At 40.0% G+C, this 13,020-nt stretch overlaps 1 protein-coding gene across 2 annotated transcripts in view; it reads right to left on the minus strand.

The window, feature by feature from the left end:
• Positions 1-287: 287 nt before the first annotated feature.
• Positions 288-13,020, minus strand: part of LOC134293816 (uncharacterized) — a 29,528-nt gene continuing 16,795 nt past the window's right edge. Inside the window, exons 3-4 of one of the 2 annotated variants that reach the window (XM_062962616.1) lie at positions 11,365-11,511; positions 288-432 (exon numbers count right to left, since the gene is read on the minus strand). In XM_062962616.1, coding sequence (XP_062818686.1) covers positions 11,368-11,511 — 144 coding nt within the window. In that variant the 3' untranslated portion in view covers positions 288-432; positions 11,365-11,367. Of the gene's footprint in view, positions 433-4,007; positions 5,516-11,364; positions 11,512-13,020 lie in introns of those variants that run through there. The other variant, XM_062962612.1, reaches the window with a different exon arrangement.

Here is a 13,020-nt window from a genome sequence, read left to right on the forward strand (position 1 = left end):
CAACCTCTGAGGATGCCTGCCATACATGTGGGCGAAACGTCAGGAGAGAATACTTCTGGAACATGGCCACACAGCCCGAAAGACATACAACAACCCTCAAATCATACTTTGTTTGCTGGTTGGGGTAAGTGGGTGCTTATTCAACATTTCTCTCAGTCAATACTGCTAGCCAAAAGTATGTAGACCTTTTGCCTGTACTGTCCACTTGTAAAGCTCCAACGGTGTGGGCCTTCTTGCAGCTGGAGTTGAAATATATGAAGGTATGTTTCAAAGAAAGAAAGATAACATGACTCAAGAAGATATATTGTGTGTGTGAAGAGAGAAAAAGACATAGTCCCCCCATTCAGTTTGCCTTTAAATCTTCTTGGACTTACTGTAAAATGTTCTTCTCTAGACTTTTTTCAGAAACCACATAGCTTTCCTTTCGGCAACCTGGCAAAATAAGAGAAGGCAATTTACAGTGTTTCCTGCTGTTGAATATCATTATTAGATAGACGACTACAGCCCAGCATTATGTTGGACAATCTGGGTAGAAAGCGGACAAAAACCAGAGCACTGCATGTTGAAAATGCACTGCACACCTGGCTGCTAGCAACCTTTTGTGCTTCTTTGTTGTGCCATATCTTCCGGCTAGAGGCTTTCAAGAGTACCTTTCTTCCTCTGATTACAAAATTAGTGTTGGTTTAATGAGATCCCTCCTTTTATTTGTGTCTTTGGCTCGCTTCTTTCCTTCCTTTTGATGCTACATCCATTTGCGCTTATCTATCTCCATGGTGATACACCTCATCCCAAGCCTGCCACCCACTCTTTCTGTACTTGCGATGCTGCAAGGATTTAGGTCATGTGCTTAAAGCCCTCTAAAGTAATAGTGTGGAAACAAATTGGTAGTGTAAATAGATTTCGTCTTCAAAGTAAGATGATTTTCCATCAAATCTGCCCTCTTCATCTTTTACTTGCAAAGCAAAGAGCTGTTTTACTCTCATTACAGTGAATGCAACTATAAAGCCAGAAGATATGTGCATGCCATGCATATTTCTGATAATGTCTTCCTGGATTTCAACAGCAGGGGCCAGCATTGTGGGTATATTGTGGGCTTTCAAAAGTGGGTACTTCTGAAAGTGCACTAGAAATCTCCAGATCCTCAAGTGCACTTTCCCCAAACTCTGGTCCTCCAGGTGTTTTGGACTTTCACTCCTAGAACTGACCATTGACCAAGGAGGATGAAGCTGCTGAGAGTCAAAATTCAAAAGATCCAGTTGACCAAAGTTTGAGAATTGCTTATTTATAGCCCTTTCTCATTCAGAGGAAACTTTAGTAAAGACAGCTCTCTACTCTACTTCTCATATTTCCCAATGCGTTATTGAGCCCCAGGCAAGGCTAGTTAACCAAATTGATGGTGGTTTGAACATTGGACTATGATTCTTGAGACCAGGGTTCAAATTCGTGTTTGGACATGGAAACTCCTGATGACCTTGGGCAAGTCACACATTCCTGTCTCAGAAAACCCCAGAAACAATGTGAAGGCACACAACAATGAAGTTATTATGATTAACAACTGGACTTGTAAGGCCGTAGGAAGGGATAGTTCTAACATATAGATTGTTCCTGGTCAGGAAGAATAGATTGGGATTCTGTAGGTGTTCAGAGAATACAAAAACAAAAATCAAAATCATTTTGGAGGAAAAACTCAACACATTTTAATCTTTAGAGTGGGAAGAATCAAGCTATTAAACTAATAAAAAAGCATTCACATCAAAACTTCAGCATTCAGACTTGTTTGGTATCAGAGTATGATTGCCTTCCAAGTGTTGGGTCTTGGCACTAGGTCCATAGGTGACTGTAGTGGCCTATTCTTGATCTGCATGTTCTCTTGCAGTTTGACATCAATTTCCAGATGGAAAGCAGTCTCGACCAGGGTTGATTTGACACAACTTCCTCTTGGCACGTTTCTCCCTTTCACCCTCCATTCGTGCCTCTTCAAATTCCACAGCACTGTTGGCAACAACTGACCTCTAGTTAGCAGGCTCAAGGGCCAGGGGATCCCAGTTCTCGGTGTCTATGCCACAGTTTTTAAGGTTGGCTTTAAGCCCATCTTTAAATCTCTTTTCCTGCCCACTGACATTCTATTTTCTGTTCTTGAGTTGAGAGCATAGTAACTGTTTTGGGAGACAGTGATTGGGTATTCAGACAACGTGGCCAGTCCAGAGAAGTTGATGTGAAGAATCATCGCTTCTATACTGGTGGTTTTGCTTCTTCCAGAACACCTGGCTTCCTAAGAGATTTGCAGGACTTTTTGGAGGCAATGCTGATGAAATCATTTCAAAAGTTGAGTGTGACGTTTGTAGACTGTCCACGTTTTGCAAGCGTATAACAGGGTTGGAAGGACAATAGCCTTAGAAACAAGTATCTTGGTATCACGACAAATGTCCCAATCCTCAAACACTCTCTGTTTCAGTGGAAAAAATGCTGCACTCACAGAGCTCAGACAGTGTTGTATTTCGGTGTTGATGTTGAGTTTTGTGGAGAGGTGGCTGCCAAGGTAGCAGAAATGGTCAACCCTGAGGCTCAATGGGTTAAAGTTTTAAACCTTTATGCCAGCTGAACTGCTGACTGAAGGTCAGTAGTTCGAATCCATGAGACAGGGTGAGCTCCCATCTGTCAGCCCCAGCTTCTTATGTGGGAACATGGGAGAAGCCTCCCATAGGATGATAACACATCCAGGAGTTTCCTTGGTAAAATCTTTGTAGATGGCCAGTTCTCTCACACCAGAAGCAAATTGCAGTATGTTCTCAATTTGCTTCTGACACGATAAAAAGAGGGATTGGTTGATGCCTACTGATAGAACACTTTGGTTTTCTTGATGTTCAGTGAGAGGCCAAGCTTTTGCAAGTGTTTAGAGAGGCTTGTTAGGTCTTTTTCTGAATGAGCACAGACTACATTATCATACTGGAGTTCTCTCAGAGGTAACAAAAATACTAAAGTAACTCCACACCCCCACATCCCCAAATTCTCCTGAGAAAATTTCTTTGTTGGGGATGTTTAGAATGACTTTTGCTTATGAAAGAAGCCAGCTTCTATTACAATTCCAAAGAAACAGAGCTAGAAATTGACTAGTCTGAAAATAACAGCATTGTATACAAGAGGAAAATGCAGTAGATTTTAAGGTATGGCAGTTTGAGGCAGCTTTTATGTTTATGTTCCAAATTGTGCTCATCATAGATGAGACAGTACAGTATATCTTTAATGAAAGCATGTTCTAGTCTGGGAATAATCCTTCCAACAATCAAATCTAACTTTATTTTGAAATTTAGATATAATGTTTACAGTGTACATAGGATCACTTCAGCAACAACACCTGAACTGTAAATTAGGGGCAATGACCTTTACATTGTTCAAAAAGCAATTACTGTGCCTTGTTTTGATGAACAGAATGTTTTTTTCCCATTGTAATATACATTTAGTTTAAAAAGTTTGGGGACCCCTGGGATAGACGTTTGGGATTGGAGGGAAACTCTGCTCCTCTTCCTTTGAGTCAAAATCTCTCCTGGGCTGAAGATCATCCACCAACTAGGAAAGGAACTCAAACCATTCCTTGGTTCTCTATCAGCCTCTGGTGGCAATTTGGAAAATTACATCTAATGTGCACAGATTGAAAAGAAATGACATGCCTGGTATTTTATAAGAGAAACTTTCCCCACAATATGCTTTTGTATCTCATAACTGTTTCAGGTTTCTCTCTCTCTCTCTCTCTCTCTCTCTCTCTCTCTCTCTCTGTAATAAACAGTGACTATATTGCAGACTGGATTTGTGAAATGAGGGGAGAAAGGTGGTGAGGGAGAACAAATATAGCATTAAACTCCTTTCTACTTTTCCTATTAGTAAAGGTAAAGGTTCCTCCCTGACATCAAGTCTAGTCACGTCCAACTCTGGGGGTTGGAGCTCATTTCCATGTCTAAGCCGAAAAGCTGGCATTGCCCGGCTTCAAGGTCATGTGGCTGGCATGACTGCATGGGACGCTGTTAACTTCCTGCCAGAGTGGAGCAGGATTCCCTGGCAATGCATGGCGGGAAGATAGGGATTCTCAAGAAGCCGGGCAATTGGAGGGTCATATGAAGCTTCCTATTGCAACAGGTTTTAGAAGGATTTTTGAGAGAGCTGGCTTTGTGTTCATTGCTAACGGAGAATGTTATTGCGTGATTCTCACTTTGTTTCTAAACAAACAGATTTGTTTCTAAAACTCTAAAACGCCAAAGATGCAGAGATATAAAAGCCACATTCTCACATTGTGGACTTTGCGAATACTTCGCCTCTTTCAGAAGTAATTTCCATGAACAATGACTAAAAAATATTTTGTTTTCGTAACCCCTACTTGGATTTTGCCAGCAAAATACCGGAAGCTTTCAGGATAGAGCTGATTCTTTTGACACAATTCATTCTGGGCATCTCCTTGCATGAGTTCCTCAAAGATCCAGTCTAAACATACATAGCCATGTATCCCCAGCACCGATAAGTTGGTTTGAGCTGTATCTCTAATGTAAATTATTTTGTGATGGCTTGGTCTTAAATGAGCAGTTGGGATCTATTGGCTTTTTAAAAGATTTGTCTTTTGTGTTGATGGTGTTATTGAAAACCGGGAGGCGGAGGGGTCTGATTAGAGCACTTTGGAGGGTCCTGGTGGCTGATGACTTTTCCTATTACTCCTCCAGGCAGTTGACGCAATCACCTTGTGCTCATCTTTTCTAGCCAACAATTTTGGAATTTACAGGGGGTGTTGGAACCAAACCCTGTCAGATACCAAAGGCCCAATGTACAGTTTCACTCTTTCTTTAGGTGTTTACACACACACACACACACACACACACACACACACACACACACACAGAGCTATAATCCTTCTTTGCAGGTGCGATTGGCGGAGATGAGAGACAGGGCCTTCTCAGTGGTGGCTCCTCGGCTGTGGAACTCCCTCCCCAGAAATATTAGATCAGCCCCCTTCCTCCTGACCTTCCGCAAAAAAGTGAAGACGTGGCTCTTTGACCAAGCCTTTGAGAATCTAGTGCAATAATTAGATACAAAAGATTTATTTATTATTTATTTATTTGACTTGTATACTGCTACTCCCAGTTTGGCTCGGAGCGGTTTAATTGTGTAAATTACTTATGGAACGGCCCCGGACTATGCCTATGGATCACGTAATTTAACTTGTTGTATGGATTCAAATACTTTTAATTGTTTTAACAGTACAGTTGTTTTTATTGTACTATGTTTTTAAAGGCTTTGCCAATGTTGTGAAGCTGCCTTGAGTCCCCTCCGGGGTTGAGAAAGGCAGGATAAAAGTGCTGTAAACAAACAAACAAACAAACAAACAATCCACTCCAGATTTGGATAGCTTGAAATGAGGTGATGCCTTAAAGGTGATGCTTTAAGGGCCCACTGCATATGGATCTTTGGGCTATTCGTGGTCATTAACACAGTTATTCTTTCTTTCTATGATTCATCCCTGGGCCCAGGATACCTGTGTGGAGGAAAAGATGGTGCATTTGAGGTAAAGGGATTACCCAATTGATGCATGGTCACCTTAGAAGGGTTGGCCCCCCACGAAGGTCTGCCTCCAGGGCAAACCCAGAATGGTCAACTTGGAAGTCCTTGAACAGACTCAGAAGTGGAGTGGGCAGATCAAAAGACAACCTGGCAAGATGGCACTACCTAAAGGAATCCTCCACCTTGTATGACTGTGGAGCAGAGCGGACAACTCCGCATCTGTATGCTTGTCCGCAGCATCCTGCCTCATGTACAGAGGAAGAATTGTTTGAAGCTACAGACAATGCAATTGCTGTTGCCCATTTTTAGTCAAAATATATTCAACCACTTGTGCTCCTTCTATTTTTATCAGTTTTAAACCAATTTATGCAATGCCTTTGATACAAAATACATAAAAAAATATATTAGAAAAAGAAACATGATCACTGTGAACCTTAAAATGGATTCATACTATGGTTTGGAACCATACTTTGGAAACATTTGTTCTAAGTGTTGGAGGTTTCTGTCTGAAACAGTTATTTATTGACAGGGTGGGGGAGACTTACCAGAGACCTAAACTTTCCTCTTGGCCCCATGAAGTTAAAAGTAGATGTTACAATGCTTACTGGCGTTTCAATCTGCCCATCCCATAACATTTGAGGAGGCGCATGTGAAACAGTATCTTGCCATTGATTTCCCTCTCTCTTGACAGATGCTCCCAGTGAAATGCGGCCGAGGCAGAGAAACTCACAGCCATAACATCATGTCACACATCGAGCATCCCAAGATGTCACAGAGTAAAGACATGAAAAGGAACACGAGGCTACCTTTTTCATCGGGCTTGTGGGGTTTGCCTTCCAAAATATGACCGTTCAGAGTGAGCAACCCATAAGACTGGATTATCCTTGGGGTCAGGAATGTTGACCCAGGGGAGACTGGGGATGTTTGTCACAGGTACGTATCTAATATCCTGAACAGTTGCTCCCCCTGTCTAGTACGTTATCTAGTTTAAAATCTTAAATAGTGATTAGGTCACATAAAGTGGCTCTTATTTCATCCAACTTCAGGATTGCCCATCAGTACATATACCTTACCTGTAATATAGATCTGTATCTGTGCCCCTGGTGGCATAGCGTGTTAAAGCGCTGAGCTGCTGAACTTGTGGACCAAAAGGTCCCAGGTTCAAATTCCGGCAGCGGAATGAGCGCCCGCTGTTAGCCCCAGCTCCTGCCAACCTAGCAGTTCAAAAACATGCAAATGTGAGTAGATCAATAGGTACCACTCCGGCGGGAAGGTAACGGTGCTCCATGCAGTCATGCCGGCCACATGACCTTGGAGGTGTCTACGGACAACGCCGGCTCTTCGGCTTAGAAATGGAGATGAGCACCAACCCCCAGAGTCGGTCACAACTAGACTTAACGTCAGGGGAAACCTTTACCTTTACCTAATATACATTCAAGTTCTTTAGTTTTGGCTTTCAGTAAAACTTCACCTACAGGGTTTAATGGCTTCCAAGCTCTGTTCCGGAATAAGCACCATTAAAAAACAATACGAACAATACTAATAAATAGGTACAGGTGGATCCCTTATCCAGAATTCCCAAATCCAAAAGACTCCCAAATCCAAAATTGCCCACATAGGTGGCTGAGATACTGACACATTTGTTTTCTGATGGATCCATGTTCACAAACTTTGTTACACACTCAAAATTATTAAAGATATTGTGTATAAAATTACTTTCAATGCTACATAAGGTACATGTGAAACATATATGAGTTTCGTGTTTAGACTTGGGTCCCACTTCTGAGACATCTCATCATGTTTATGCAGTCATTCAAAATAAATAAATAAATCTGAAATCCAAAACACTTCTGGTCCCAAACTTTGCATATAAGGGATATTCAAACTGTAATTGACCAGGACAGTCTGTGGTGTGTATGTGTAAAGGGACCGGGGTGATCATGAGTCCAGTAACCATATCAACCATGACTCTAAGAATCTTCATTGATGACATCACTGTGTTGTAAGTTGGAGGTTGCCTCAACTGACTAGGACTGTCAGTTGTTTCCAGTCCTCTTGAGTGGAGCAACTCCCCTTGCGGCTCTTAGAGCAGTGAGGTCCTAGCGCCTTTTGTCGAGTGTGTCTTCAGCTCAATATTTCGGAGCGTATATTTCGGTCAATATTATTGAGTTTCTATTCAACTTGATAATATTTGGTTTTGGAAAATCCAGATTTGGTCATTGTAAGGTCAGTAAACCCAGCTGTTGTTGAATTCTTTGTGATATGGCTTGGGCCCCTGAAATGTCCATACTGGAAAGGGACAGAATAAAAGTAAGAGAGCAATGGGAAATTTAATGACTGGTTAATATTAAGAATATTTGGTTGGCCCTCTGCATTTCTGAATTTAACTTTTGTGGATTTGACTGTTTGAGTATTTTATGAAATTATCTAGGTTCTCAAACACAGCTCTATGGTCAACTTATGCCAGAAGATGACCTTAAAGTCATCCTGGAGTTGCTAGGGATTCCCAAAGGGAAGACTTCTCCTGGCACTTTGAAGTCCTCCAGTGCAAGTCTAGGATCGGCTTCCAGGGGAGGTTGACCCAGGAGTAGCCCTGGAGGACCTAGAGCAGAGTTTCTCTACCTGGGGGTCATGATAGGGGTGTCAGAGGGATGACCAAAAACTAGTATTTTCTGTTGGTCATGGGGGTTTTGTTTGGGAGGTTTGGCCCAATTCTATAGTTGGTGGGGTTCAAGGGGTTCTTTTGTTGTAGGTGAGCTATAAATCCCAGTATTATTATTTCTATCTTTTTCTGTCTTTTTACCATATATTTTTCATATTTTTTCTCTTTTTCCTTTTTTCTTCTTCTTTCTCTCATATCTCATTTCTTACTTTCTATAAACAATTAGTGTTCTCCCACTTTTGATGTGAAAACTTTATTACTTGCTAATTCATATTTCTTTTTTTATCTCAAACACAAAATTTCCAATAAAAATATTTTTAAAAAAATTGAAACATAGCTACCATGTCCCCTCTTAACCTTCCCTTCTTCAGGCTAAATAATATGCCCAGATCCCTGAGCCACTCCTCATAGAGCTTAGCTTCCAGACCTTTTAAACCACTTTGGCTTACCTTTTCTGAACACGTTCCAGTTCCTTAGTTTTTACATAGTCATATCTTCATTATTGGTGAAAATGAACAAATTATAAGACATGTGATTTCCACCATGTAATTTGAAAGCTATGTTCAATTCCTAAAATATGATTTTTTTTTCATGTCAGGAGCGACTTGAGAAACTGCAGGTCGCTTCTGGTGTGAGAGAATTGGCCATCTGCAAGGACGTTGCCCAGGGGACGCCCAGATGTTTTTGATGTTTTTACCATCCTTATGGGAGGCTTCTCTTATGTCCCCGCATGGAGCTGGAGCTGATAGAGGGAGCTTATCCGTGCTCTTCCCGGGTTGGATTTGAACCTGGCAGCCTTTAGGTCAGCCCCTGGTGGCGTAGTGGGTTAAAGCCTAAAATATGATCAATGCACAGTTGGCCCTCTCCATATACGGGCTTGACCTTTGTGGATTTGGCTATTCACAGATTGGATTAAAATGTCTTCTCTGGGGATCTCAAGGTCCTCAGATGCGATTCTGTAGCTATCTTCCAGCATAATTTGACAATACAGTTATGCTGGATGATCTAAACATTCACTTTCTACCACCAAATACAATCTAAAAATTGGGAGAAATATTTTAAAAAACAGTGTTTTGCTCAGTAGTGCTGGAGATCTAGCTTCCTTCCTACTTTTCTCTGGATGTCACCCTCCTGAGGGCATTTCTGCACAAGCATGTAATGCGGATTGGGACTGGCATGAAAAACACCGGGTCTGTGCCGCATTGTGGCCCAACAGGAGTCTTGTGAACTGCTTTGGGGGCGATCTCTGTGTGGATGCCCACCTAAAAGGCCAGTGTTGATGCACCCTAAGTCTTCTTTATAATGACTGCAAAAGAGGTACTGAAGTGTTCATGGACCATGCTGATCAGGATCTCTCACATTTGCAGCTTCTTTGGAAGGTAAACATGCTGCGCCGCAGCGAAAGATTGGCGGCCCTCCCTCCAATTTCTTACAGGGAGACCGGCGTAAGGAGGTACCTAAGATAAGTCATTACATGGTTTTCTGTAAAACAATACAATTGAGAGCCACATATTTGGGGCTGATCGGGGTAAACTGTGATAAGGAAATATGATGTATATATTCAGTTTTCTCATATTTATTTTCTGTATTGTTATAAGTGTCTTATTTTAACTTACTACATAGAGTGTAATCAAGACCTATCAAGCCTTGTTCTTTGGTTTGCTATTGTGATACGGCCTAAGGAATAATCAATAAAAATTATTATTATTATTATTATTATTATTATTATTTATTATTATTAGTAGTAGTAGTAGAACCTAACTGTGTAGATTTTGTTTTCCTCTATTTGCTCACAAAAAATGTTATGTTTGAAATAATAATAATAATAATAATAATAATAATAATAATAATTTTATTTTTGTACCCCGCCACCATCTCCCCAGAGGGACTCGGGGCGGCTTACAGATATAAAACCAGCATACAGTAATATCAAATACAAAAACACACAAATAAATTTAAAAGGCATTAAAAAATCACAATCATTATAAAACACATGAAAAACACAGCAATAAAAACATAATAAAAATGTTAGTTTAGGCATTTGTATGTGTTAGTTCAAATGCTCCCATTTTTGTGCTATTAATTGTGAACAAAATTTTTCGTCCTTTCCTTTTTAAAAAAACAAAATAAAACAAAAAAACTAGGTTTTTCTAGCTGGTCACAACGCTTTCTTCAATTTGCAGATTTTAATTGATTCTTGTTTTGGTGTATTTTTCTGCTATGTTTCTTCTTAAGTGTTCCCTATTTGGATTTCCTGTGTAGGTGATAAAGAACAATCCTGCCTGGATCTGAATACAGTCCATTTAGCTACAATTTCTGTCTTTTTAAAAAAAGTTTTACAATGTCTTTTTCAAAATATTTTTTTTATTTTAAGGCAAGCACATACACATTTCCTCTCTTTGTACTCCATTTCTTTTGTTATAACCCAATCAGTTCCTAATACAGTAGAGTCACACTTATCCAAGCTAAACGGGCCGGCAGAAGCTTGGATAAGTGAATAACTTGGATAATAAGGAGGGATTAAGGAAAAGCCTATTAAACATCAAATTAGGTTATGATTTTACAAATTAAGCACCAAAATATCATGTTATACACAAATTTGACAGAAAAAGTAGCTCAATGTGCAGTAATGTTATGTTGTAATTACTGTATTTACAAATTTAGCACCAAAATATTGTGATATATTGAAAACATTGACTACAAAAATGGCTTGGATTATCCAGAGGCTTGAATAAGTGAGGCTTGGATAAGTGAGACTCTACTGTATTTGGTTTGACACATTTTGTATAGTCTGCCAGAAGTATTGTACCTGTTTGCATTCTGACATCATGTGCATAAACCACCCTTTCTGTTGACATCCATGCCAGCACTGACTGTTCCCCCTTTTTATAATAATACACTAATTCACAGGGTGTACGATACTACTGATTTCTCTTACTTTTGTATTCCTTATCGTCCCTATTGTCTCTACCACTTGTCTCATATCTTGTTCTGTAATTTGCAACTCTGTTTCTCGTAAACTTTTCAAGTCCCGTATTGTATACCTGTCGGTCTCTATTGGCATTGTGTTTATGGTGGAATTGTGCCTGTAAGCCATTTTACAGGAAAGGACTCTCTTTCTTTCTGTGAGTCAAGAGGGGCTTCATGCCTTTACTACTCACCCATCATGACCCTGGAGTTGCCCAAGGTTCCTCCAGTGAGGCATTGCTGGGGACGTAAGCATGGAAGAGCCTAACTCCCAACATATCACAGGACTTCTTCCCACTATTGGGGGGATGTGGGCGAATGGTCTTTTCATCTCTCTTTCTCTAAAAAAGGAAACAGAGAATTTACTAACCCCCACCGCACATGTTCGCCTTCTCCTGCTTGTACTGCAATCATCTGTTTGTTTTGCCATCTATATATATAATTTTTTTTTAAATCGGCCTAGGACAAAACAACAAAACTACACATCCCAGAAACACTAAACATGGCAACACAACCCCTCATCCATGCTTCTACGTTCATACAACAAAAAGAAAAGAAAAATAAAGTCCTAATTAGAGGGACAGGACTAATTGTTTTTTATCCAATTGCTGCCAGTTACAAGGCTAAACTCTGCCCACTTGGTCTCCTAGCAACCTACTCAGCCCAGGAGACAGGCACAGTTAGGCCTCTCGTAGGTCTCTTCCACACTGCCTATAAGATACAGATTATCTGATTTTAACTGGATTATATGGCAGTGTAGACTCAAGTCCCTTCCACACAGCTATATTACCCATTTATAATCTTATATTATCTGCTTTGAACTGGATTATCTTGAGTCCACACTGCCAGATAATTCACTTCAGTGTACATTTTATACAGCTGTGTAGAAAGGGCCTCATATAATCCAGTTCTAAGCAGATAATATAAGATTATCAATATATAGTAGAGTCTCACTTGTCCAACATAAACAGGCCAGCAGAACGTTGGATAAGTGAATATGTTGGATAATAAGAAGGGATTCAGGAAAAGCCGATTAAACATCAAATTAGGTCATCATTATACAAATTACGCATCAAAACACACAACAAATTTGACAGAAAAAGTAGTTCCATGCGCAGTAATACTATGTAGTAATTACTGTATTTATAAATTTAGCACCAAAATATCACGATGAATTTAAAACATTGACTACAAAAACATTGACTACTAAAAGGCAGACTGCGTTGGATAATCCAGAACACTGGATAAGCGAATGTTGGATAAGTGAGATTTTACTGTAATATGAAATAATTACTGTGGTAATCCAATACCAACCCAATTCTTCCATGGAGGACACAATCCAAGCACGCCCAACAGATGGCCACCCAGCCTCTCAATAATAATAATAATAATAATAATAATAATAATAAGAATAATAAGAATAAGAAGAATAAGAAGAATAAGAATAAGAATAAGAATATCATACAATCATAAGGTTAGGAGACACCCCTAAGGATCATCCAGTTCAACTTCCTTCTACTATGCAGGACGACACGAACGAAACACTCCTGACAGATGGCCATCCAAGATCTGCACAGTAATAATACAAATCGAATCATAGAATCAGACAGTTAGGAGAGACCCCTAAAGGCCATCTAGTCCAATCCAACTCTGCCATTAGATGATACAATCCAAGCACTCCCAACAGATGGCCAGCCAGCCTCTCAATAATAATAATAATAATAATAATAATAATAATAATAATAATAATAATAATAATATCATACAATCCTAAGGTTAGCAGATATCCCAAAGGATCATCCAGTTCAACTTCCTTATATCATGCAGGAGGACACAATCCAACCACTCCT

The sequence above is a fragment of the Anolis carolinensis genome, chromosome 1 (genome assembly GCF_035594765.1).
Source record: "Anolis carolinensis isolate JA03-04 chromosome 1, rAnoCar3.1.pri, whole genome shotgun sequence".
Taxonomy (NCBI): domain Eukaryota; kingdom Metazoa; phylum Chordata; class Lepidosauria; order Squamata; family Dactyloidae; genus Anolis; species Anolis carolinensis.